Genomic DNA, 27,678 nt, shown 5'->3' on the forward strand with positions numbered 1-27,678 from the left:
GCCGATTATGATGATGGGACATCAGGAGAACCCCATGGAAGATCTCCCCCAAGAAATCATGATTAGTATTCATGCTAACATTATCAGCAGGATGAATTTTATCCCCATTATTATTCATTTTTAATTTTAAAAAATCATTTTAAACTTAACACATTTTCAGTCTGTTTATATAATGTTCGAAAGTCCACGGCCCTTCTGGTGTGCTCCCGCCGTAACTCTGGCAGGATTGCATTGGAAAGACTGCAAGTTAGGCCAGAGTTTAGATACACTGAGACTCGGCCTTATTTTGGCGTTCCTGTGGACCCTCTACCTGTCCACGGTCAATGGCATAGGAGGGGGTGAGGTTAGGGGCAGGGACTCCCAGTGCTGGGAGTTCCCACGTCTTCAGCTTTTCAGAGGCCAGACACAACATTGGTACCTTAGTACACCTGGTAAAAGCCAACCCTGGAGCTAGCCCCATCACCACTCTCTGAACAACGCCATTGAAAGCTACTAGTTTTTTAAAAATTGAAATGACCTTTCTGCTTCTCAGAGGTTTCCCAAATGCTTTGTGAAATGACCTACAGATAACTGGTACGATAGCAAAATACTGCAGATGTTGGAAATCCGAAATAACAACAGAAAATGCTGGAAAAACTCAGCAGGTCAGGCAACATCCATGGAGAGAAATTTGAGTTGACGTTTCGGGTTACAGATAACTGGTACTCTGTAACACCAGTCATCCCTGAGATCTAACTGTGGTGCCAATGGATCTACCACATATTTGCTTTGTTTGTGTTACACAACAAATGTCTAGGTGTTTTTGGCTACCTTAGTGTAACTCTTTCACCAATAGTGACTACCCTGATTTATCTTGTTCCCTGATATGCAATACTATACAATATTGGTGTCACCAGCTCAATTTTTGTTCCTATACATGCTTAAATGCTCCCTTGTTCTTTTTTCCTTATACGATAAAATCCTGAAAAAAGGCGTTAACCGAGATAATGTAAACAGAATAAGCAACAATCAATCAAGGAGGACCACGTTTATCTCCTTGTAAGGCAGACTTTGACTTTGTCACTCCTAAGTTATTTGATCTCCCTTATTCATGGGATATTAATGATACAGTATTTCCTAGTTGACCATTGAGTACCATCTATTTATACCAATAAGAGTGTACTCATAATCTGAAGCACCTTCTAAAATATCCCACATGATATCACCTTTAAAACCCTGTAAGGCTAAATACGATACTGTAATAGATTTTTCTTTGGGGGAGGAGGCTGTTAATTCTTGCGAGACACAAAAGATGGAAAATTTAATCTGAATGTTAGAAAGCTACCATTTCATGGGCAGCTGTTCTGTGTAATGAATCATTTTAGATGGAGCTGTTCAGCAAAGCCAAAATACAGTCAGCAGCTAAAAAAAAGTCATGTTTCGTTATGTGTGTTTAAGCTGATTAGTGTGATTCCACTTGGCTATCTATTGTGCAAAATATTTTCATGAGAATGTCAGAATTTTTTGGCTGGCTTTCTTGGAGTTGATTTTTACCCACAATACTTCAGGCAGATCTGATAATCCAATTCTTTGTGTGACTGCAATTATGAGAAAGGGCTCAAACAATTTTTCTTCTTCAAAATTATCACTTTTCCTTTTGTTTTAAATCTTGTTGACTAATTACATAGGCGCAACCACCAACAAGTGAAAGTAGGGATACCACCTGCCCCACACACATGTATGCCCACATGGCATGACTCAAGCCAGTTGTAACTCTTGACATTAAATTCAACAAGTTTCAAACAAGATATTCAGACTTTTTAGGGCTGGACAACCAAAAAGACAAACTCTTTGGGCTCGATTTTGCCAGTGTGGGCGGGCTGGGATGCGTCAGGTGTTTTTAGAGTCCTGAACCCGACTCCAGTGTGATGTGGGGAAAAAGAGCGCGTTTCCCCTAATTAGGCACTTGATTTCCAGCGTGTGGGAACCCCTGGCCCAATTAGTCTTTCATCCTGAAAGTCATCTCCGATGACGTCATCAGTGCTGCTGGATTTAAGGCCTGCAAGCAGCCTTGCTTCTTCTGGAGACTGGAAACGCTTTGGACATTGTATGAAGGACTTCATTTACCAACCATGTTCACCAGCAAGCAAAGTGTGCACCTCGCTTTGATGAGCCCTCCCTCCAAGCTCTGGTGGAGGGAGCAAGATCTAATAAGGAGGGGCTCTTCCCTTCCTCAGGGAGAAAAAAGCCACCACAACAAACTAAAGCTGTGTGGCTGCAAGTGGCCAGGGAGGTCAATGCCATCTCTATGTTCCGCAGAACCTGGCTGCAGTGCAGGAAGAGGTTTCATGACCTTCTCCGCACAGGAAAAGTGAGTATGACTTTCTCATCACCCTCAATCTGATCCCCATTGCCTCTCCTCACCAGCACTCTGCTTTGCCAACCTCTTCCTCCACATCCCACTTGACACTTACATCCCTGCACCCTTACCCATTCCCTCTCTCTATGGTCACATTCACTTAACTATTCGCCCATGCAGCCCTCACACTCTCTATCACTGTGATGCAATGACAACTTACAACACACAGGGAGGGCCCTTTGTCTCCTTCTAAGCATCTATGCTATGGAATCTCTACACTCACTCCTTCATTCTCACTCAAACTCCACTTGTGTCCCTCATTGCAGGAAAAGAGAGCTCACAGTAAGAGGGAAAGAGCGAGGACAGGAGGAGGGCCACCCTCAGTAGCCCAGCTCACCACCTCGGAGGAGGCGGCCCTGGAAATTGCCGGGATCGAGGATGATTCCCAAGTGGGGGACGGACAGGCAGGCGCATCACAGCAAGCTGGTGACAGAATAGTTTGGCATCTCTCTCATTGACATTGCATGAGTCACTGATAATGAATCTGATGCTCTAACAGATTGACTTATGATCATCTGCAATATTCAATGTGCATGTAACCTTGACCTCACATCTCTAACTCTTTCCTTTACTCCCCCACAGGACCATCGAGAGCCCCCGTCCCCACTGTCCAGGAAGAAGAGCCTGAGCTTCCAGACTCCTCAGAGGAAGTTGCAACCTCTGAGGGCGCATCACCAGCGCAGACACTCACACCTCGGTGGGACCTTCGGGACATAGAGTAGAGTTGTCACCTGGTGTATCACAGCTCACAAGTGAGCATCAGCAGATGGTGGAGACAGGGACAGCAGTGGAGTGTCCTCGTTGGAGGGTGCAGGATGCTCCCAGCTCGGCTCCGCTGCATGTCGACCCTGTGCCTCCGGGTCCATCCAGAAGGACAGCGGTGCTGGAACTCCAGGAACAGGTGCAGGAGTCTCTGGCAGGTTTTGTCTCCAGGGTCACTGCGAGTGTGGAGCGAATGGAGGAGTCCATTGCTAAAATGAGTAGAGCCTTTGTGGAGGCATTGGCGCATGAACGCATCACCACGGAAAGGATGGCAACCTCCATGGAAAGGATGGCTACCGTAAAGGAGAGGATGGCTACGGCCATGGAGGAGCTTAGTCGCCAGGGTCGTGAAAACATGGTCATTGTTCACAATAGACTGACATCTCTTGAGGAGCGATGGTCAGCTATTGAGCATACAAACCAGACATTCATGCAAGTCCTCGGGAGTAGGACTTCCAGTACAGAAACGGGTCCTCATGGCCCCCCTGAAGTGCAGCAAGGTGCTGTCAAGACACTTGCTAGCTCTGAAGTGGGGCTGACCCATGAGAAGGATGTTGGTGGCAGACAACAAGGAAGTGGGGGCTCCTCTCCAAGCACTCACATGACCATGCCACTGCAGAGCCCTCGGTCAGAGCCCCACCAGAGTTCCCACCCAACTGAGATTGGCGTCTCTACCCCTGCACAGCCGCAGGAGCAGCAGACTGTTGCCAAGCCCTCACAGGTTCGCAACCCCAGAGGACGCCCGCCAACGGTGTCGAGACAGGAGCAGCAGGAAAGTTAGCAAGGGGCCTCCACATCTGCTGAAGCCACAGGGGAAGCACCACGTAGGAGCACGCGTAAGAGGAAGATAATGCACAAGCAGTCACAAGGGTAGTCACTTGGGTGGAATGTTATGTTTAATGTTGAAAAGCCATCAGATGCTTATTGCCATTAAAAATTCTGATGGCAAACTGTTGCAGTTGTGGCATGTGTCACGTCGCTAATGGGACTTCCACATTGAGGGCTTAGGATTACTTGCAATTGTCAGTATGGTGATCAGAGTGATAGGAATCCGCAGGTTCCTGGCCATTGTCGAGGGTCTGATAAGAAGGTGCGAGGCAAAAGTGTTTGATTGTGCAGGCTAAGCAAATCTGACCAAGATGAGTGCGTGCCTTGCATCCCGGGCAGCAATGTGTTCACATGCTGCCGCTGGTTGATGCGCCTCTGCAAGCTGTTCATTGTCGCTCTCCTCCTCCTCCTCATCTGCGAAGGCTATGTGATGAGCCACTTGTTCCTCAGGCATCTGCAAGCCATGATGCTATGCCATGTTGTGAAGTGCACAGCAAACCACGACCATTCTGGAGACCCTGGCTGCTGATTACTGCAGGGCTCCACCTAATCTATCAAGGCATCTGAAGCGCATCTTCAGCAAGCCGATGGTTTGCTCAATTATGGATCTGGTGAACATGTGGCTGGAGTTGTAGCGCTCCTCTGCATCGTTGGAAGGGCTCCTCAACGGCGTCATTAGTCACGTCTTCAGTGGATAGCCCTTGTCTCCAAGTAGCCATCCGAAAAGTTGGTCTGGCAGACTGAAGAGCTGAGGCACACTAGACTGGCGCAGGATGAAGGAGTCCTGGCAACTGCCAGGGTACTTGGCACAAACATGCAAAATTTCCTTCTTGTGGTCACACACCAGCTGTACGTTGAGGGAGTGGAATCCCTTGCGGTTGACAAAAATACCTGGATTGTGATGGGGTGCCTTTAGGGCCACATGTGTGCAGTCAACGACGCCCTGCATCCTTGGAAAGCCTGCCAGATTGTCGAACCCAACCGCACGCGCAGTTACACTGGCTTGATCCTTGGAGAAATTGATGTTTTTATGCGCAATGGCAAAAAGGGCATCGGTTACCTGCATGATGCAAGTGTGCGCGGCCGCCTGGGAGACGCTGCTGATGTCTGCTGCTGATCCCTGGAATGAGCCTGAAACTAAAAAGTTGAGTGCGGTGGTGACTTTGACGGCTACTGATAAGGGGTGTCCACCTGCTCCTCTGGGCTCCAGGTTTTGCTGCAGCATTGCGCAGATGTCACCCACTACCTCTCACGAAAGTCTGAGCCTCCTTTGGCACTGCTGCTCAGTCATGTTGAGGTAGCTGATCCTCTGTCTGTAGACCCTGTTTTTGGGGTATCTCCTGCGCCGACGTGCTCCCATGGGCTGGTGCCTTCTGGCCTGTGCAGCTTCAGGTTGGTGAGCAGCAGCTTGCCGCTCCTGCTGTTGCTCCTGCAGTTGGTGCTGCTGTTGGTCAGGGTTCTGCTGCTGCCGCGGCTGGTCTTCGTCCGAATCTGATGTCCAGGAGGAAAGGAAATAAATAGTTCCCATTCTTCTGGTAAATATCTCAGTTGAGGAAGCGCTCAGTCAAGGTGGGGAGAGGGGTTTCCCATGAGGTCACACTGGAGATGGGTGTCAGGCTCCAAACTTTCAAGAACAATGAGTATGCCTGCTAAAAGTTCCCCAGACATGAGTCAACAAAGTTCTGCCACCAGCAAATGATGATTGGTGAAAACTCCTTTATAATTGTGGAGCTGCAGCTGTTAGTAAGCAGTCCACTTGTGAAGCCGCCCGGATTCACTGGCGTGTTCCAGAGGAGGCGTGCGGAACATGGGAAAAGGGTTAAAATCAGAAAGGCCTCTCAAAATGGGATTATAGAGGCAATTAAGTGGTTGTTAAGGGCCTTAAGGGCCTATCCCGCCTCTTGGAGGCGGGATTGAAACGGAGTCAGAAAACTCGCATGTGGGAAAATTGCTCGGAGGCGGGATGGAGGTGGGATCGGGCCTGCCTGCCATTTTTTGCGATTTTTAGCAACTCACACGCCTCCAATCTCGCCTCCTCGGGCCTGGCAAAATCGAGCCCTTAGTCCCTCTCATCCCTTTAGCTAAGAATGGTAGTGATAAGTCTTCTCCTTCATGACTCTTTCTCTTCTGTTGCTCCTCTCCGCTTTTGTTTTTCACTGTTCACTTTTGTCTCTTCTCTTACTTTTCTTTACTTCTTATTTTCCTGCTTTCTCCTCTTCCCTTTTTCTTCTTTTTGCACTTTCAACAGTTTTCTTGTCACTCTACTTTCTGCATTATTGGAGCTACAAGATGGGGTGGATGGTGAAGCTAGATGGGTCTCCACATCAGCCAGTGAGTGAGGCTATAAAAAGAGAGTTGAGAAGCTTGAAATTGAGAAGCTGACTCCAGCTACATATTGGCTGGGCCTGCTCCAGACACCAGGGCATTGGTTGTGCCAGTGACCAATGGTGTATTTTTTTGCTGATGCCTTCTCTATAAGACTTGCTAACTTTCTGCTAGAATCCCTAAAAATAACGTACAGTATCTATCTATCTATATATCTAATATATAAAAGAGCTCTTCTGTCTGTCTGTCTGTATGTACTTTATACACTCAAAAGTTATAGAGCGTACCTACACATGTGTTGTAGCAAAAGAAAGCTTATGATTCCGGAATGGTCATAAGCGTATTTACTTTTTGGTCAGGCAAAAATTGTTCAGACGGTATCCAAAAAAGTTCAAAATTCCGCTCATTATCCGCTCATTAGCATTGAGTGATGTGAAGGTTGACCAATCGTACAGTCGAGCGACACGATGGTTGACCAATCGCTGCGTCACGGGGGTGGGTTCATTGCGTGTGCGGGCGGGCCATCCTAGAGTTGAGTGACGTGATGATTGACCAATCCTACAGTTCAGTGACCTGATGGTTGACCAATCGGTGTGTGTCTGGGCGGGCCTAATCCTTCTGAGCTGAGGTGAGTGGCCGCCATCTTGATTCCTAACTCTTCATTTCTTTTTCCCACTTTCTGCGTGTTTATTTTCAAATCTAGATTTCCAGCAAAAAAAAGTTGCTTTTAAAACACAAAGGGCTAAAAATTCAGTTTGGGGCGCCAAGCTCGCCTGGGCGCCGGAATTACCGCTGCGCGCGGAGCCACTTGCGCCATCGGGATATTCAGTTTCAGCGCCCCAAATGGAAGCCAGCCGCTAAACAAGGCTTTAGGCGCCCCGCTTGGGGCGCTGAAACTGAATTTCGGCGCGCAAAGGGCCGCAGCGCCACCCGCTGCGGCACGGCAGGCTGCGGTACTGCAGGCCTTCCTCCCACTGTTAAGGGGGAGGTGCCTGCAACAGCGCGATCCCCGCTCGCGAGTGCCGGCAAATGAGCCCGGCACCAAGGAGAAGTGCCGGGCTCTCGGGAAACAGCCGGCAATGCCGCGGGGGTGTGGGGTGTAGGAGGCCAGGGACAGAGGTGCGGGTAGGCGGCCGCCGAAAAACCGGCCGGCCGCACCTCCACCTTAACTTGCCCCACTACCGCCACAGGTAGGCCCCTGTGTACCGGTCGCTATTTGCGGCCGGCGCGGAAGAGGCGGCGGCGACCTAATATGGCGCTCGGGGCGGTAGCGGGGCGCTGCGCACACCGATGACGTCATCGGTGGCAGCGCAGCGCTACAGGCTAATGCCGCCATTAGCGCCCCGCTAAATATCGCGGTGGTTGTGGCCAGTGGCGCTAAAGCCTCTGAGTGGCCTCTTTGGGCGCAAACTGGTGGCGCAAGCAACTGAATTTCTAGGCCAAATTGTTTTTAAAAAAAGTTAATTAATTTGTAAATCTTTTCTCTAACCTCATTAATTTTCCTACCTTTCACCGTTTTTCCAGGCCTCGAAGCCTCGGCCTCTGTTGCCCAGCCACGCCCGAGCTAGGCACCTCCCGTCCCGCTCAACAAGCGGCCCGCGATCGCCGCCATCTTTCTAAAGGCTGGCCGGGCGGGTCTGAGCCGAGCGTAGCCACCACCGCCATCTTTTTAAAGGCTGGTGGGGCGGAACTGAGGCTGTGGCAGGACAACTCAATCTGCTTGGAAGTTGCTCGAACTTCATTCGCGCTCGCGCTGCAGCCTCAGTGCAACCGCCAACAACAACAAGCCCCGGAGGCACGGCGCACGCGCACGTCCACCCAGGGCCGTTGACCCCGCCCCCGTGTTCAGTCGCATCCCAAGAGCCCGGCCGGGCCTGAAGCGCTAGGCCACGATTGGCCGGCCGGAGGAAGAAACGCGCTCCTGCTTTGATGGCTGTGAGCGGGGCAGCGTTTTCTGCCGCAGCCCCTCCTCCTCCTCACGCAGGGAGGACTCGGGGCTGCTCTCTGCCCGCTGCAGGCAGTGCCGCCGCCCCGGGGCTCCCGGGCTCCGAGCGGGAGGTCAGGCCCAGGGCTCCGCTCTACCCACCGTCCTCCTCCTTACCTGACCTCGGAGTGCCGCGCCATCAGACGGCCGGCTGCAAACGTGCTGCGAGTAGTTGGCGGCAGCGGTGAGTCTCCCCCCAGTCTCTCTCTCTCTTCTCCCCCAGTCTCTCTCTCTCTCTCCCCCAGTCTCTCTCTCTCTCTCCCCCAGTCTCTCTCTCTCTCTCTTCCCCCCGTCTCTCTCTCTCTCTCTCCCCCAGTCTCTCTCTCTCTCTCTCTCCCCCCCAGTCTCTCTCTCTCTCTCTCTCTCTTTCCCCCAGTCTCTCTCTCTCTCTCTCTCTCTCTCCCCCAGTCTCTCGCTCTCTCTCCCCCAGTCTCTCGCTCTCTCTCCCCCAGTCTCTCGCTCTCTCTCCCCCAGTCTCTCGCTCTCTCTCCCCCAGTCTCTCGCACTCTCTCCCCCAGTCTCTCGCTCTCTCTCCCCCAGTCTCTCGCTCTCTCTCCCCCCCCAGTCTCTCTCTCTCTCTCTCCCAGTCTCTCTCTCTCCCAGTCTCTCTCTCTCCCGGTCTCTCTCCCCCAGTCTCTCTCTCTTTCCCCCCCCAGTCTCTCTCTCTCTCTCTCTCTCTCTCTCTCTCTCTCTTTCCCCCAGTCAGTTCAGTTCAGTTCAGTTCAAATGCTTTATTGGCATGAAAGTTTACAGAGAACCATATTGCCAAAGCTTACATAGCAAAAAGGTACAGTTTTCCAACATTCTGTAGGTGTCAATCGATTTGACATTTGTTGGGTATATACAATATTACTTTTAAACAATATTAATTTTAAACAGTCTTTCTACTTCATTTGGTACGTTCAATATTAATTTTAAACAGTCTTACTTTTAAACAGTCCTCAGGTTGTGACATGTTGTTACATATTTAGCCCCAAGGTATGGTCTGTCTCCTTCTCCTAGGACTAATCTCAATTTTGACAGATCATCCAATTCCTTGAAATCTGGGGTTGTTTGGCTTAGCTTGTTGAATAATATGTTTCTTGATGTGTTGAATTTTTCGCATTTTAGGAGGAAATGCATTTCTGTTTCAACCTCGCCAGCCAGACATTGATCGCATATTCTATTCTCTCTAGGCTGCCAGGATTTCTTGTATCTGCCTTTTTCAATTTCCAGTTGGTGGTCGCTTAGTCTGTACCTGGTGAGGGTCTGTCTCTGTTTTGTGTCTCTGATGGTCGTGAGGTAGTCTGCCAGTTTATATTCTCTTTTTAGGGCCCGGTAACATTCTAATCTGCTTTGGCTTTCGGTTATTTTGTTCCAATGTTCCAGGTAGGTTTCTTTGCATTTTTTAATGATTTGGTTCACTCGGATTGGTGTTTGGACGGCTGTGTTGGTCTGGGGCTGGTCAGGGTCCGGCTGAGTACTTAGTTTCAGTAGCAGCTGACTCAGGGGACTCTTTTCTGGGTTTAGCTCTTGGGTCTGAAAGGCTTTGAAATGAAGGGTGTCTGGGGAGCTAGATTTGAGGTGATTTAGGAAGTTTAGTGCTCGTTTTTGGATGTTTATTATCAGTGGGTATCTGCCTAGTTCGGCTCTGCATGCATTTGTTGGCGTTTTTCTTTGGGTGCGAAGGATGCTTCGGCAGAATTCTGCATGTAGGGCTTCTATTGTGTGTTTTTCCCATTTAGTGTAGCTTTGGTGATTTAGCGGGCCCCAAACTTCACTACCGTACAGTGCAATGGGCAGGATTATGCTGTCAAAAATTTTGAGCCAGATTTTGATTGGGATTTGGATGTTGTAGAATTTTCTTTTTATTGCATATAGGGCTCTTCGGGCTTTTTCTTTTAGTGCATTCACTGCTATGCTGAAGCTCCCTGATGCTGTAATAGTTAGACCAAGGTAGGTGTAGCTCATAGTGTGTCCTATAGTGGTATCACTGAGGGTAAACTGGTATTTGTTTTCCTGACATCTGGGTCTTTTCTGAAAAATCATGATGTTGGTTTTCTTTAGATTTACTGTTAGAGCCCAATTTTGGCAGTATTTGTCGAGTAGGTCTAGTTGTTGCTGTAATCCCTGTTCTGTGGGAGACAGCAGAACCAGGTCGTCCGCATAGAACAGGGACTTCACTTCTCCATCCAGGAGATGGAGACCTGGTGACTCGCTTTGCTCCAGCATGTCTGCTAATTCATTTATGTATATGTTGAACAGGGTCGGGCTCAAATTGCAGCCCTGCCGGACGCCTCTTCTCTGGGTGAAGAAATCGGTGCGTTTGTCTCCAATTTTAACCCCGCATTTGTTTTTCAGATACATTGATTTAATAAGGTCATAGACTTTGCCCCCTATTCCACACTGAAGAAGTTTATAATAGAGCCCTTCGTGCCATATAGAGTCAAAGGCTCTCTCTCTCTCTCTCTCTCCCCCAGTCTCTCGCTCTCTCTCCCCAGTCTCTCGCCCTCTCTCCCCCAGTCTCTCGCTCTCTCTCCCCCAGTCTCTCGCTCTCTCTCCCCCAGTCTCTCGCTCTCTCTCCCCCAGTCTCTCGCTCTCTCTCCCCCAGTCTCTCGCTCTCTCTCCCCCAGTCTCTCGCTCTCTCTCCCCCAGTCTCTCGCTCTCTCTCCCCCAGTCTCTCGCTCTCTCTCCCCCAGTCTCTCGCTCTCTCTCCCCCAGTCTCTCGCTCTCTCTCCCCCAGTCTCTCGCTCTCTCTCCCCCAGTCTCTCGCTCTCTCTCCCCCAGTCTCTCGCTCTCTCTCCCCCAGTCTCTCGCTCTCTCTCCCCCAGTCTCTCGCGCTCTCTCTCCCCCAGTCTCTCGCTCTCTCTCCCCCCCCAGTCTCTCTCTCTCTCTCCCAGTCTCTCTCTCTCTCTCCCAGTCTCTCTCCCCCAGTCTCTCTCTCTCTCTCCCCCCCAGTCTCTCTCTCTCTCTCCCAGTCTCTCTCTCTCTCTCCCCCAGTCTCTCGCTCTCTCTCCCCCCCAGTCTCTCTCTCTCTCTCTCCCAGTCTCTCTCTCTCTCGCTCTCCCCCAGTCTCTCTCTCTCCCCCAGTCTCTCTCTCTCTCTCCCCCCAGGCTCTCTCACTCTCTCTCTCTCCCCCATCTCTCTCTCTCCCCCCCAGTCTCTCGCACTCACTTCCCCGCAGTCGCTCTCTCTCTTCCCCGCAGTCGCTCTCTCTCTTCCCCCCAGTCGCTCTCTCTCTTCCCCCCAGTCGCTCTCTCTCTTCCCCCCAGTCGCTCTCTTTCTTCCCCCCAGTCTCTCTCTCTCTCTCCCACCCCCCCGTCTCTCTCTACTCCCCCCCATTCTCTCTCTCTTTCTCTCTTCCAACAACAACATGCCCTCAAAAAACCCTCGGCATCAGTACATAATAAAGCGGTTGATCTGTCTGTCTGTCCTCTATACACTCAAAAGTTATAGAGCGAACCTGTACATATGTTATATCAAAAGAAAGCTTATGATTATGGAAGTGTCATAGGTGTATTTACCTTTTGGTCAGACAATAATTGTTCGGACAGTATACAAAAAAAGGTTCAAAAAATGGACAACTCTGCTCATTAGCGTTGAGTGACGTGATGGTTGACCAATCGTACAGGGGATAGCGTTGAGTGACGTGATGGTTGACCAATCGTACAGGGGATAGCGTTGAGTGACGTGATGGTTGACCAATCGGTGCATCACGGGGGTGGGGGGTTCATTGTGTGTGTGGGCGGGCCATCCTACAGGGGATAGCGTTGACTGACGTGATGGTTGACCAATCCTACAGTTGAGTGACCTGATGGTTGACTAATCGGTGCGTCACGGGGGGCGTTTCATTGCGTGTCTGGGCGGGCCTAATCCTTCTGAGCTGAGGTGAGTGGCCGCCATCTTGATTCCTAAACTTCGCCCCCATTTTTTTAATGCCGAACACGGGCACCCGCCGCATTAAGTAACACAATTAAATTGTTTTAAAAAAAAGTAAATTAATTTGTAAATATCTTTTCTAAGCTCTTTAATTTTCCTAGCTTTCACCCTATTTTTTTGCTCTTGACTCGCTGCCTCCGCCTGGCGCCGCAACCTTAGAGGGTTACCCCGCCTGCAGGCCTCGGCCTCTCCTCGCCAGCCACGCCCGACCTAGGCCCCGCCCGTCCTGCTGGCCCCGATTACAAACAAGCGACCCGCGATCGCCGCCATCTTCGTAAAGGCTGGCGGGGCGGTACTGAGCTCCGCAGAGCCATCGCCTCCATCTTCCTAAATGCTGGCGGGGCAGAACGGAGGCTGGGGTCACTCGCGCCGGGCCTGACCACTACGCCACGCACGGGGCCTCCGGCTCACCAAGGACGGGCTCCCTCCCCCTCTCTCTCTCTCTCTCTCTCTCTCTCTCTCCTCCCCCCTCTCTGCTCCCCCCCTCTCCTTCCCCTCTCTCCTCCCCTCTCTCTCTCCTCCCCCCCTCTCTCTCCTCCCCCCTCTCTCTCTCTCTCCTCCCCCCCTCTCCTCCCCCCCTCTCCTCCCCCCTCTCCTCCCCCCTCTCTCCTCCCCCCTCCCCTCTCCTCCCTTCTCCCCTCTCCTCCCCTCCCCCCTCTCCCTTCTCCTCCCCCCTCTCTCCTCCCCCCCTCTCTTTCCTCCCCCCTCTCTCTCTCTCCCTCCCCCTCTCTCTCTCCCTCCCTCCCCCCTCTCTCCTCCCCCCTCTCTCCTCCCCCCTCTCTCCTCCCCCTCTCTCCTCCCCCCCTCTCCTCCCCCCTCTCCTCCCCCCCTCTCCTCCCCCCCCTCTCCTCCCCCCTCTCTCCTCCCCCTCTCTCTCTCCTCCCCCTCTCTCTCTCCTCCCCCCTCTGTCCTCCCCCCCTCCTCCCCCCTCTCTCTCCTCCCCCCTCCCTCTCCTCCCCCCTCTTTCCTCCCCCCTCTCTCTCTCTCTCTCTCTCCCTCCCCCCTCTCTCTCCTTCCCGCTCTCTCTCTCTCTCCTTCCCTCTCTCTCTCTCTCCTTCCCTCTCTCTCTCTCTCTCCTTCCCTCTCTCTCTCTCCTTCCCTCTCTCTCTCTCCTTCCCCCTCTTTCTCTCTCTCCTTCCCCCTCTCTCTCTCTCTTTCCTCCTCTCTCTCTCTCCTTCCCCCCCTCTCTCTCTCTCTCCGTCCCCCTTTCTCTCTCTCTCCTTCTCCCTTTCTCTCTCTCTCCTTCCCCCTCTCTCTTCCCCTCTCTCTCTCTCTCTTCCAACAACAACATGCCCTCAAAAAACCCTCGGCACCGTCGGGCACTCCAGCTAGTACAGTATAAAGGCTTTGATAATTCAACACTGAAAATGCTGTGGGAATTTACATGCACCAGATAACGTAATGACTCACATACGACTGCTGTCATAGTTTTATCAGAACTATCTGGCATTAAGGTTTCTTGATCAGGCAAGAAACAATCAAACCTATAATGTGAAGCACAGAAATAGGATATTAATAATGTAATACGGAGAGTGAATTAATTCCACGGAGCAATTAATTCTGTGACTTTGCCATGTTATTATGAATTAGGACCTATGTGTCGTGTATTCTGATATGTTTCATGCAGGCTCAGTTCGTACTGTTCTGAGTCAAAAGGTTGCAGGTTCAAGCCCATCTCCAGAAGTTGGGCCCAGATTCTGGGCTGAGACATCAGTGCAGTACTGAAGGGCTGATGCATTGTCAGACATGCTGCTTCTCAGATGAAACATTTAACTAAGGCTCCATTTACCTATTCTTGTGGTTCAGGTGAATGTTGATGGTCTCGTATTACTTTACAAAGAACAATGGGGAGTCCTCCTGGTCTGGCCAATGATCCTCCCTCAAACAACATCACCAAAAATAAATTAACTGGTCATTAATCTCATTATTATTTGTGGGGTCTAGCTGTGTGCGAAATGGCTACCATGTTTGCCTATGCAACAACAGTGTTTGCACTTCAAGTCAATGGGGGAAAAATTCAGTATCGCCCCTTTTGGGGCGCCATTATCGCCCTTGCGCAAAGTTTAGCGCCTGGCGCTAATTATCGCCTCCGACGGCAAACTTGGCTTTTATCGCCCCTGGAGGTGATTGGAGCGCTAAATCAGGCGCTTCACACCTGTCTTAAGGCGCAAAGGCCGAGGAGTGAGGTGCTACCTCAGAGCGCTGATAAAGCAAGGAAGGGCAAATCAAAATGAACCTGCATAGTGCTGCTCAGTACCCAAAACTCCTTCACACAGCGTTGAATCTCTCCAGAAGTCTCTCTCTCTCTCTCTCAGAATGCGTGGTGCAAAAATGTCACCAACAAAAAAAGGCAGGAAGCGGTCACCTTTAAATAGCGTTCCTCCAGTCCCTTCCTGACTGCAAAACGCTCCTCTCAACCTGTCGTTGCTAGCGGCAGGCGGTAAGGCAGGGGGCGCCACTCAATATCCGGTCCGGGGCGTTGCGCACGCGACTGACGACACGATCTGCTGGCGCAGGAGATCGTGGTGGTAGTGTTTAGCGCCACCGCAAAATGTCTAGTTAATTTCGTGAGCGGTGCAAGCATCGCCGCGCCCGGGCGCTAGTTGCTTTGTGCCCCATTAGCGCCCTCTTAAGGCGCTAACGGGAGGCGCAAACAACTGAATTTTTCCCCCATTTACTGTAGATGAAGCACTTTGGGATATTTCTGAGAGAAATAAAAAGATGCTGTAGAAATGCAAGTTCTTTCTTTAACTGGTAATTATCACATCGCTTAAAAGGGAGAAAGGGATAGAGCGAGTAATTACAGGCCAGTCAGCCTAACCTTGGTGGTGGGAAAATTATTGGAAAAAATTCTGAGGGACAGTATTAATCGTCATTTAGAAAGGCACAGAATAATCAAGGACAGTCAGATTTGTTAAGGGAAGGTCGTGTCTGACTAACCTGATTACCTCCTCAAAAAATTCAATGAGGAGGGTTGATGAGGGTAGCGTGTTTGATGTAGTCTACGTGGATTTTAGCAAGGCTTTTGGCAAGGCCCCACATGGCAGACTGGTCAGATAAGTAAAAGCCCATGGAATCCAAGGGAAAGTGGCAAGTTGGATCCACAACTGGCTCAGTGGCAGGAAACAAAGGGTAATAGTTGACGGATGTTTTTGTGATTGGAAGGCTGTTTCCAGTGGGGTTCCGCAGGGCTCAGCACTAACTCCCTTTTTGTGGTATATATCAATGATTTAGACTTCAATGTAGGGGGCATGATTAAGAAGTTTGCAGATGATACAAAAGTTGGCCGTGTGGTTGAAAGTGAGGAAGAAAGCTGTAGACTGCAGGAAGATATCAATGGACAGGTCAGGTGGGAAGATAATTGGCAAATGGAATTCAATCTTGAGAAGTGTGAGGTAATGCATTTGGGGAGGGCTAACAAGGCAAGGGAATACACAATAAATGGTAGGATACTGAGAAGTGTAGAGGAACAGAGACCTTGGAGTGCATGTCCACAGACCCCTGAAGGTAGCAGGACAGGTAGATAAGGTGGTTAAGAAGGCATATGGGATACTTTTCTTTATGAGCTGAGGCTTAGAATATAAGAGCAGGGGGGTTATGCTTGAACTGTATAAAACACTAGTTAGGCCTCAGCTAGAGTACTGTGTACAGTTCTGGTCACCACATTACAGGAAGGATGTGATTGCACTAGAGAGGGTGCAGAGGAGATTTATGACGATGTTGCCGGGACTGGAGAATTTTAGGTATGAGGAAAGATAGGATAGGCCGGGGTTATTTTCTTTAGAACAGAGGAGGCTGACGGGAGACTTGATTGAGGTGTATAAAATTATGAGGGGCCTAGATAGAGTGGATAGGAAGGACCTTTTTCCCTCAGCAGAGAGATCAATAACCAGGGGGCATAGATTTAAAGTAACTGGTACAAGGATTAGAGGGGAGTTGAGGTGAAATGTTTTCACCCAGAGGGTGGTGGGGGTCTGTAACTCACTGCCTGAAAGGGTAGTAGAGGCAGAAACCCTAATCACATTAAAAAAATACTTGGATATGCACTTGAAGTGCTGCAACCTACAAGGCTACTGGCCAAGAGCTGGAAAGTGGGATTAGGCTGTATAGCTCTTTTTCGACCAGCATAGACACGAAGGGCTCGATTTTAATAGCTCTGAGGAGGCGGGTTTGGAGGCGGGTCTGTTGGGAAAATCAGGACAAATGGCTTCAGACACCCAACCCGCCTCCATCCCACCCCCACCTAATTTCCCTGAGTGTCTGTTTAGCCGCTCCCAAACTAACCCATCTGGAACCGGTGGGACAGGTAGTTAAGGCAGTTAACAGCCTGTTAACTGCCTTGCTAATCCTATTTTCATAGTGGTTTCCCATTTTCCTGCTTCTGGTTCCTGTTTCCCAACTTGTCAGAAACAGGCCGGGTGCAAGGAGATGAGTTGCTGGAGGACATGATTTCTATGCATTGGTGGAGCACTTTAAAAGCGCCCCTGAAACATGGCTGACATTCAAATGCAACAACTTTGCCTTTGTAGGTATGGGATAACATTTTGCATATCTACTGACCTGATTGTTCATGCTGACACCCATCTGCAGTGTGTCATGAATGGAAATATTTCAGGCCACTTCGACTGTACGCTTGCAATATTGTCGCCTCAAATGAAATCTATAGCAAGGGGATGGGAAACATTTATGCCCTCTCATCCTGGTCCTCATAATCGGGGGAGTAGCAGCCGTGTGGCTCAGCACAGATCTTCCTGGGAAGAGGAGTAGGAGGAGGAGGGCGAGGGGAGCCTTGCATGCCCTGTTGTGACCAATGCAGCATCCCTCCAGTTCACTGCTGCCTGTCATCCAGGGTATGCACACTGCCATGCCACACTACCATAAGCTTACTCTTCGACCATAGGCAGCCACCATATGGCTCTAATTGCAGGCAACACTTGTCCAACGTCATACTTCATCTCTGCTATACCCTCTTATTTCCTATCACTTTTACCATCAGCATTACAAATTCAAGTCGCCCTGAGCCCTCAGTGCGCTTTTGCCATTTCCCAGAACACATAGGCCACACAATCAACTGTTTGACATAATTTATCTTTAACACATGACAAAATATACCAGCAAGAGTCAGAAAAAAAAATCACCCAATTGAATGCCCTTGTGACAATAGGTGCTTAATCTTTCTCTTTTGCGTGCTTCTACGTGGTGCTTCCCCTGTAGCTTCAGCAGATGTAGAGGCACCTTGCTGACTAGGATGCTGCGCCTGCTTAGATGCCTTTGGCAGGTGTCCTCTGGGTTTGGGAGCCTGGGAGGGCTCTTCAACAGTCTGCTCTTCCTGCGGTTGTGCAGGGGCTGAAACGGCCATCTCAGTTGTCTCTGCAACGTGGGTCTCTGACCGAGGGCTCCGCAGTGGCATGGTCATGCGAGCGCTTTGAGAGAAGCCCATAATTCCTTCTGTCCTGCCAACAACATCCCTCTCATGGGTCAGCCGCAGCTCAGTGCTGGCAAGTGGCTGGAGAGCACCTTGCTGCATTTCAGGGGGACTATGAGGACCCGTATCTGCACTGGCAGTCCTCATCAAAAGGACGTCCATGAAGCTCTGGTCTCTCTGCTCAATAGCTGCCCATCGCTCCTCCAGAGAGGACATTCTATTTTGAACAGTCACCATGTTTTCCTGACTCTGGCAACTCATTTCCTCCATGGCCATAGCCATCCTTTCCACGGAGGTAGCCATCCTTTCCATGGAGGTTGCCATCCTATCCATCGTGGTGTGTTCATGCGCCATTGCCTCCACCACGGTAGTGCTGATGTTATAGATGGACTCCTCCATTCTCTCCACACTCGCACTAATCCTGGAGGCAAACCCTTCCAGAGACACCTGCACTTGTTCCTGTATTTCACAAACCGCTCGTTTTCTGGATAGGCCCAGAGACACAGCGTCTGCATGCAGCTCAGCAGAGCTAGGAGAGTCCGGCGACCTCCACAAGGGACTCTCCACTGCTGTCACTGTCTCCACCATCTGCTGATGCTCACTTGTGTACTGTGATAGACCAGGTGGCAACACTACTCGAACTCGCGATGGCCCCACGTGGTGTGCATTGCTGCACTGGTGCTGGGTGCGCTGAGTCCTGGTGACAGGTTCCTCTGAGGAGTAGTCCACCTTTTCGTCCCGGATCATGGGGAGGGGGGCGGTCGATGGTCCTGTAGGAGAGTAAAGGCCTGAATTAGACATCTGATATTGATGTAGCAGACACATCCTTTTGTGCAGATGATACAACGCGATGCTCTATGAACATCATATTCCATTGCTTTCTGAGAGGGATGAAACTCTATTATGTCACCAGCTGCCTGTCTCTCCATTGCCCACTTCCAGGTCCTCGCCCCCGCCAACAATCTCATTTGCTGCCTCCTCAGCACTGGTCAAAGTTGCAAGGGTTGGTGTACCTCCTCCAGTCAGTGTTCTCTCCCTCTTATTGTGGGCTATCTTTTCCTGCAAGGACAGACACAAGTGATGTTTCAGCCACAGTGATGGAGTGAGTGTGATTAATAGAAGCTTTGGGTCGGAGCGATCACAATATGATCGAATTCTTCATTAAGATGGAGAATGAAGTAGTTGACTCAGAGACTAGGTTCCTGAATTTAAATAAAGGAAACTACGATGGCCTGAGGCGCGAGTTGGGTAGGATTGATTGGGGAATGTTACTCAAAGGGTTGACGGTGGATAGGCAATGGCAAACATTCAAAGACCGCATGGATGAACTACAGAATTTGTTCATCCCAGTTTGGCATAAAAATAAAACAAAAAAGGTGACTCAACCATGGCTATCAAGGGAAATTAGGGATAGCATAAGAACCAAGGAGAGGACATATAAATTGGCCAGAAAAAGCAGTAAACCTGAGAATTGGGAGCAGTTTAGGATTCAACAAAGGAGGACAAAGGGATTAATTAAGAAGGGGAAAATTGAATATGAGAGTAAGCTTGCAGGGAACATAAAAATTGACTGTAAAAGCTTTTATAGATATGTGAAGAGAAAAAGATTGGTGAAGTCAAGCGTAGGTCCCTTGCAGTCAGAATCAGTGGAATTTATAATGGGGAACAAAGAAATGGCAGACCAATTAAATACATATTTTGGTTCTGTCTTCACAAAGGAGGACACAAACAACCTCCCAGAGAAGTCGGGGAACATAGGGTCTGATGAAAGGGAGGAACGGAAAGAAATCAGTATTTGTAGGGAAATGGCATTAGGGAAATTGACGGGATTGAAGGCCGATAAATCCCCAGGGCCTGACAATCTACATCCTAGGGTACTTAAGGAAGTGGCCCTAGAAATAGTAGATGTATTGCTGATCATCTTCCAACATTCGATGGAATCTAGAACAGTACCCATGGATTGGAGGGTAGCTAATGTTACCCCAGTATTCAAAAAAGGTGGTAGAGAGAAAACGGGGAATTACAGACCGGTAAGCCTGACATCGGTAGTGGGGAAAATGCTAGAGCCTATTATAAAAGATGTAATAGCAGAGCACTTGGAAAACAGTGACAGGATCGGACAAAGTCAACATGGATTTACAAAAGGTAAATCGTGCTTGACTAATCTACTGGAATTTTTTGAGGATGTAACTGGTAAAATAGATAAGGGAGAACCAGTGGATGTGGTGTATTTGGACTTTCAGAAGGCTTTTGATAAGGTCCCGCATAAGAGATTAGCGTGTAAAGTTAAGGCACATGGGATTGGGGGCAAGGTATTGACTTGGATAGAGAACTGGTTGGCAGACAGAAAGCAAAGAGTTGGAATAAACGGGTCTTTTTCCGAGTGGCAGGCAGTGACTAGTGGGGTACCGCAGGGATCGGTCCTTGGACCCCAGCTATTCACAATATATATTAATGATCTAGACAAGGGAACTAGATGTAATATCTCCAAATTTGCAGATGACACAAAGCTGGGTGGGAGGGTGTGCTGTGAGGATGATGCCAAGAAACTTCAGGATGATTTGGATAGGTTGGGTGATTGGGCAAAAGCATGGCAGATGCAATATAACGTGGATAAATGTGAGGTTATCCACTTTGGTGGCAGAAAGAGGAAGGCAGATTATTATCTAAATGGCAATAGATTGAGAGAAGGGGAAGTGCAACGAGACCTGGGTGTCCTTGTGCACCAGTCGCTGAAGGTAAGCATGCAGGTGCAGCAGGCGGTTAAGAAGGCAAATGGTATGTTGGCCTTTGTAGCGAGAGGGTTTGAGTACAGGAACAAGGATGTCTTGCTGCAGTTATACAGGGCCTTGGTGAGACCACAGCTTGAGTATTGTGTGCAGTTTTGGTCGCCTTATCTGAGGAAGGATGTTCTTGCCATGGAAGGAGTTCAGCGAAGATTCACCAGACTGATAGCTGGGATGGCAGAAATGACGTATGAGCAGAGATTGGCTCGATTGGGCTTGTACTCGCTGGAGTTTAGAAGAATGAGAGGGGATCTTATTGAAACTTATAAAATTCTGACAGGACTGGACAGACTAGATGCAGGAAGGATGTTCCCGATGGTCGGGGAGTCCAGAACCAGGGATCACAGTCTAAGGATAAGGGGTAGGCCATTTAGGACAGAGATGAGGAGCAATTTCTTCACCCAGAGAGTGGTGAACCTGTGGAATTCTCTACCACAGAAGGCAGTAGAGGCCAATTCATTAAATATATTGAAGAAGGAGTTGGATATATTTCTTAAGGCTAATGGGATCAAGGGGTATGGGGAGAAAGCAGGGACCGGGTACTGAATTTGGATGATCAGCCATGATCGCATTGAATGGCGGAGTAGGCTCGAGGGGCCGAATGGCCTACTCCTGCTCCTATCTTCTATGTTTCTATGAGACGAAGATGGGGTAAGGTGCCAAGAGGAAGGTGTGCGTTGTTAGTTGTCACTGCATGACAGTGAGAGCGAGTCTAAATGGTGCATTGGCAGGATGCTGAAGTGATTCAGTGCAGAGACAGAGATGGATAGGAAAGGGTGCAAGGGAAGTAAGAGTACGGTGGAATGTGAAGGAGGAGGCTTACAATGCAGAGTATTGGTGATGAGAGGAGAAGGGAAGCAGAGTGAATGCAAGTGAGATGGGATACTCAATTTTGATGTTCTCCCAAGACCATTAAAGCTTTTTTGGCACCGGATCCATGACCGTGTATAAATGGGCCTTGTGCTCACCTCCTGAGCAATGCGCAGCCTTGGTCTGCTGAGGAGGCTTCCTCCAGCCATCAAGAGGGAAGAGAATCTCCCTGCGCCCTCTGACAGCATCCACAAAAGCTTAGAGTGACTCATTATTAAACTGAGGAGCTGCCTTGCCTCTGGAAGAAGTCATAGCTTTGAAAAGAAGTGCAGGAAACCAGAATAGAAAGGCTCAGGCTGGAAGGCAGCTTTAAAAGCAGATACTATGATGACGTCATCAGAGTCAGTCAGCCGACCCGATCCCACTCATTGGACCGGCCAGCGCGCCTCCTTGAAATTAACAAGCTAATTGAATCAAAATCGGACATCTGCAGCTGATCCCACCGGAAGCAGCTCCGGAACCCGCCCACCACGCAACCCGACTCCAACCCGCCTCAGGAATTAAAATCGAGCCCGATGGGCCGAATGGTCTCCTTCTGTGCCATAAATGTCCATGATTCCAAGCTGTTTGTGGGAGCTTGTTGTGTGCAAATTGTCTGTCACGTTTTCTACCTTACAACATTGACTACACTTCAAAAGTACTTCATTGGCTGTAAAGGGCTTTGGGACATCCTCAGATTGTGAAAGGCACTATATAAATGCAAGTCTTTTTCACCTCTAACCTTAAATATGCAGCTTTGTGGTGCCTGTTGTTTTGGGTACTCTTTGAGGTAACATCAAATTTGAGTTGAATTGGAGTATATCTTGTGCATAATTTGGAGTAGCATAATTTTGAATGGAGCACATGGCATATTCCCATTTCTATAATCCTCCTGTACTTTGAAGGAAAAACCTCTTGGTGTTGAGCACACTAAGAAACACTACAAAATACTGAATCAACTAATACTGTCATTCCAAAATAGCTGCCTTGTATTTTCAGACTTTAAACTGGCACTGCATTTTTTGCTCCACTTAAGTAATATCATGAGTTCTTTAAGTAATATGAACACAGTTAAAATGGAAATATATTGCACTTCCTTGCCCAATAATCCTTACATGTAATGAAGTAATATGAAAGTAAGAAAGAACCTGCATTTAAATAGTGCCTTTCTCCTGCTCCAGACACCACAAAGCTATTCACGGCCAATTAATTAATTTTGAAGTATAGTAACTTTTTGTCGGCATACATGACAACTAATTGGTGCACAAGTCCCTCAAAAAGTACTGAGATAAATAACCATTATTCTGTTTTGGTTAATGGAAAAATGTTGTCCAGGACATTGGGGGAACTCTACTCTTATTTGAGTTGTGTCATGGAATCTTTTACATCCACCTGAACAGGCTGACAAGGCCTCAGTGTAACATCTTATCGGAAAGATGGCACCTCCGAGAGTGTAGCACTCCCTCAGTAATAAAGTTTCAGCCAAGATTATGTAGGCAAATATGGCAGTCAATTTCGCACAGCAAGACCCCATAAACAGCAAATGAGATGAATGACCAGTTAACTTCATTTTGCTTGAGAGATTAATATTAGCAGAACACCAGGAGAAGCTCCTGCTGTTCTTGAATAGTGCCATGGAATATTTTATATCCACCTGAATAGGCAGATGGTGCTGTCGGTTAACTTTTCATCTGAAGAATAGCACCTCTGGCAATGTAGCACTCCCTCAGTACTACACTGAAGTTTCAGCCTAGATTAGGTGCTCAAAATCTCTGGAGTGGGGCACATATCTGCAAACTTACTGTCACTTTCAGTCACTCCTTGTTCCTGTGTTTTATGCTTTAGCAGCACTGGCAAGGGACAGTCTGGAACAGAAACTTTGTGTAGAATCTCCTGTGAAGGAATAGCATGGATTTCTGCTCCAGTGACAGCATAAATTGCTTGGCTGAATCAGACATGCTGAAACAGCTGTTCTTTTTACGATAGATGCCCCAAGTATTTGAGAGACAGATTAAGCTGCAGCTTTAGATGCCTGTTTGTGGAACCATAGTGAATGTAAAGAATTCAGTTGTCTACATTGCATGATAAAAGTATAGTTGCTTTGTACTTGTAAAACAAATTGCACAGAAGTTGGTTCAGAGGTTACATGGCGATGAGCCATCAAAGCGTGTGCTGACCTAATATGAAATAGCACAAAGTTGTAGGTGAGTTATGCCTGTGTCATAAATCATACTCCACCTTTTCTCATCATGTATTCTGTTTATACCAAACTTAAGAAAAGTAAGTTATTAAAAATGAATGAAATCACACATAAATGTTAGTTTCCAAAGCAAATTATATTGAAGTATTATTTGTGGACTGATCCCCATTTTCATGGTGCCATTTGTGAAATAATTTACATAAAAATAATATTACATCATGTGTGATGTAAGACTTCCCCCCCAGTTTCTCCCATGAAGGTATTGGCTCAGGCAGCGGCATGGTTCAGTGGGCACCAGCCATCTCCTGGTACTCATCAGAATGGCCGTTCTTCAGATGTGAACCTAGACAATGAAGGGTGAAGGTCACTCGATTACGGGGGCATCATAGCAGAGCACAAAACGATCATCACCTCAAGCCCAGTAGGGATCACTAGCTATAACCAGGAGTGGAAAAGCGGATGGATTTATTCCCTCCCTAATCTGGAGGCACTGAGGCCAATTATAGCACCCTGTTGCCACCCCAGTTAAGGTCAAACAGCTCAGCGCAGAATAGAGTTTGATCCTTGGATCTTGGATCTTTCCTGGTCTGTATGGCTCAGTACCACAATGGGCAGGGCATTTAACAACCGCGTGTTCAAGGGAGGCAGAAAGAAGACCATGTTGATAGCCATGTTTACGGGAACTATGCAAGACAAAGTTAAAATGTTAACAAAAAAGTGTAGCCATACTGCAGATAGCTGAACACTTGATAAATAGCTATTCAGTGAAAATAATGCAGATGAAAAAGGCACTTTTATATATAGATGTTTGGGATATATTTTCTACAGTTTGCTACCTTTAGTGAAACAGTTAAGGGTAAATTTTCATTTTTAGTACTGCTGGTACAGAGCTTCATGTACCTATAGTACATAGCGAGGATTTGGGTGTGTACCTGACTTGTGGCCCCCATCACTTATCATTCATCACTTTTAAGATGAAAGTTGACCCCTATAAGTGGGTATAAAATGGTGTACCTTGCTCCAAATGTACGTGTTTGTGCTGTTAAAAAGCGAATTTAGGAAAATATATCGTTATGTTCATTCAGCTGAGTGTTCATAGCTGTGAATTCTTGCTCAGAGAGCCGACTTTATTGTTTTGATCTTCACATTTAATAAACTACCGCTCTGAACCCCAGTGGGGCCTGAGGGTGGATTGGAGGGGTCAGAGGGTGGATTTGTTTTCACCCTGTAACAGCCATTCCAAACCCCAGTTAGCAGAGGGTACATGAGTTGTCTATCTGCACCCCCTCTCCTGTCGACATGCAGCTTTGGGGGTCTACCCTGGGAATTCCACTCAACGTGCCACCAATTGGCGCAACCAGACCTACGCCAGCTGATATAGGTCCCATTCAGGCAGTACTAAGGCCCAAAAAAGGTTTGCTGGCAAAATCAATCAATCCCAGAGGGAATTCTTCCAGAAACTACATACTAGTTTCACTGTCATAGTGAAGCTGAAAAATCCATGGTACGCAATCCTGGCAGTTACATCGAAAAACCCTTTGCATTGCCCCCTACAGGCTTGAGCACATAAAGCTAGGCTGACACTCCAGTGCAGTGCTGAGGGAGTGCTGCACTGTTGGAGGTGCCGTCTTTCGGATGAGACGTTAAACCAAGTCTGCTCTCAGGTGGACGTAAAAGAGTCCATGGCACTATTTCGAAGAAGAGCAGGGGGGTTATTCCCGGTGTCCTGGCCAATACTTATCCCTCAACCAACATAACAAAAACAGATTATCTGGTCATTATCACATTGCTGTTTGTGGGACCTTGCTGTGCGCAAATTGGCTGCCGCGTTTCCCACATTACAACAGTGACTGCACTTCAAAAGTACTTCATTGGCTGTAAAGTGCTTTGAGACGTCCAGTGGTTGTGAAAGGCACTATATAAATACAAGTCATTTTTTCTTTTACTGTTTAAGGGGGCAAATACTGATATATTTTTCAAAAATTGTTGTCATCGTTGGACGTCCAAGCTGCTTACCTGACCTGAACCCACTCTATGCCCCTGCGCTCTGGGTGGGGCTCCCTGCTGGAGGCAGGCATACCTCATTTCACTGGTGTACTGGTTCTGTATAATGCACAGTCAACATATGCTTTCTGAGGCAGTGAATGGCCTCCGATAACATTTCCAAGAGCCCCAGTGTGAGTAATGATGTTTGACTGAATGTAAAAAGTTATACGGTAAATTGGAGAGGAACATGGAGAGGGGATTATTAACTGCAAGTTCATGACTTTCGTTTTTATATTTAGACATAGGTCTGACAGTTACTTTTTTAAATGTTTTTTCAGCTTGCCACGAATCCTGCTTGATATGTCACGGTCCTTCAGAGACTGATTGTGTTAGCTGCAGGGATCTATCACATCTGCTCAAAGACGGTGCCTGTGTTGCCAACTGTGGACCTGGATATTTCACAAAGGATGGGAGTTGCCATGGTAAGCCTATATCTCTTAAAGACCTGGTGTGATCCTTTTGTGTTAGCCTGTAAAATTCTCTTTAGTTTGAAAGCATTAGTTGACAGTTAATCATAGTTTCATATGTGTACTCTATTGTCTACATATTAGAAGTCATTTGCTACTCATGCTGTTGTATCCATTGTAGTGTAGACACTTTTGTTGCATTGACCTTCTAGCAATGGTGCTAGTCGTAGCGGTTATGTAAAGTAAATCAAGTGGTGGCTACTACCTCTGGGAGAGGTACATTTCTTTGGTGTCTTGTTTAATCCTGGTGGTGCTGGATGCCATTTTTTTCTGGCTGTGGGCAATCTGAGCACTTAGCTGCCTGTACAGGCTAGCAGTACATTTCCCTGATTACTGACCTGTGTGGATCATCCCCAGACACAGGGGAAGGTCCTTCATCCAGAATGAAAGTCATAAAAGTAGCTTTCATGTTGCACATGTGCTTGTCTATTGCTTCTAGATCAGTAAAAGGGAGCAGATTCCACACCAACACCAAACAAATCTATTGCAGAAAGTATACATTTCACAATATGAAAGGAGGCCATTTAGCCCACCAGACTTGTACCAGCACACTGAAAAGCTGCCTGCCCATTTCCCTGCCCTTTCCACTTTTCCTTTTAATTTTTTTTTTTCAAATATCTATCCCCTTCCCTTTTAAAAGTTATTAGGGTGGATTTTCCAGGGAACACCTCGGTGACCATAGAAACATAGAAGATAGGAGCAGGAGTAGGCCATTCGGCCCTTCGAGCCTGCTCCGCCATTCAATGAGATCATGGCTGATCATCCAAATTCAGTACCCTGTCCCTGCCTTTTCCCCATATCCCTTGATCCCTTTAGCCTCAAGAAATATATCCAACTCTTTCTTGAATATATTTAATGAACTGGCCTCCACCGCCCTCTGTGGCAGAGAATTCCACAGGTTCACCACTCTCTGGGTGAAGAAATTCCTCCTCATTTCAGTCCTAAATGGCTTACCCCTTATCCTTAGACTATGACCCCTGGTTCTGGACTTCCCGGCCATCAGCAACATCCTTCCTGCATCTAGTCTGTCCAGACCTGACAGAATTTTATAGGTTTCGATGAGATCCCCTCTCAATCTTCTAAACTCCAGTGAGTATAAGCCCAATTGACACAATCTCTCCTCATACGTCATTCCTGCCATCCCAGGTATCAGCCTGGTGAATCTTCGCTGCACTCCCTCCATGGCAAGAACGTCCTTCCTCAGGTAAGGTGACCAAAACTGCACACAATACTCAAGGTGCGGTCTCACCAAGGCCCTGTACAACTGTAGCAAGACATCCTTGTTCCTGTACTCGAACCCTCTTGCTACGAAGGCCAACATACCATGTGCCTTCTTAACTGCCTGCTGCACCTGCATGCTTACCTTCAGCGACTGGTGCACAAGGACACCCAGGTCTCGTTGCACTTCCCCTTCTCCCAATCTATTGCCATTCAAATAATAATCTGCCTTCCTGTTTTTGCCACCAAAGTGGATAACCTCACATTTATCCACATTATAGTGCATTTGCCATGTTTCTGCCCAATCACCCAATCTGTCCAAATCGTACTGGAGTTTCCCGACATCCTCCTCGCAGCTTACCCTCCCGCCCAGCTTTGTGTCGTCTGCAAATTTGGAGATATTACATCCAATTCCCTCGTCCAGATCATTAATATATATTGTGAATAGCTGGGGTCCAAGGACCGATCCTTG

General features: G+C 48.3%; 1 protein-coding gene across 1 annotated transcript in view; it reads left to right on the forward strand.

The window, feature by feature from the left end:
• Window positions 1-27,678, forward strand: part of fras1 (Fraser extracellular matrix complex subunit 1) — a 747,542-nt gene that overhangs the window by 342,743 nt on the left and 377,121 nt on the right. Inside the window, exon 15 of the mRNA XM_085963231.1 lies at window positions 25,800-25,943. Coding sequence (XP_085819357.1) covers window positions 25,800-25,943 — 144 coding nt within the window. The remainder of the gene's footprint in view (window positions 1-25,799; window positions 25,944-27,678) is intronic.

Source organism: Somniosus microcephalus, chromosome 2, assembly GCF_052327205.1.
Source record: "Somniosus microcephalus isolate GS21.2 chromosome 2, FLI_Smic_1.0, whole genome shotgun sequence".
Lineage (NCBI taxonomy): Eukaryota > Metazoa > Chordata > Chondrichthyes > Squaliformes > Somniosidae > Somniosus > Somniosus microcephalus.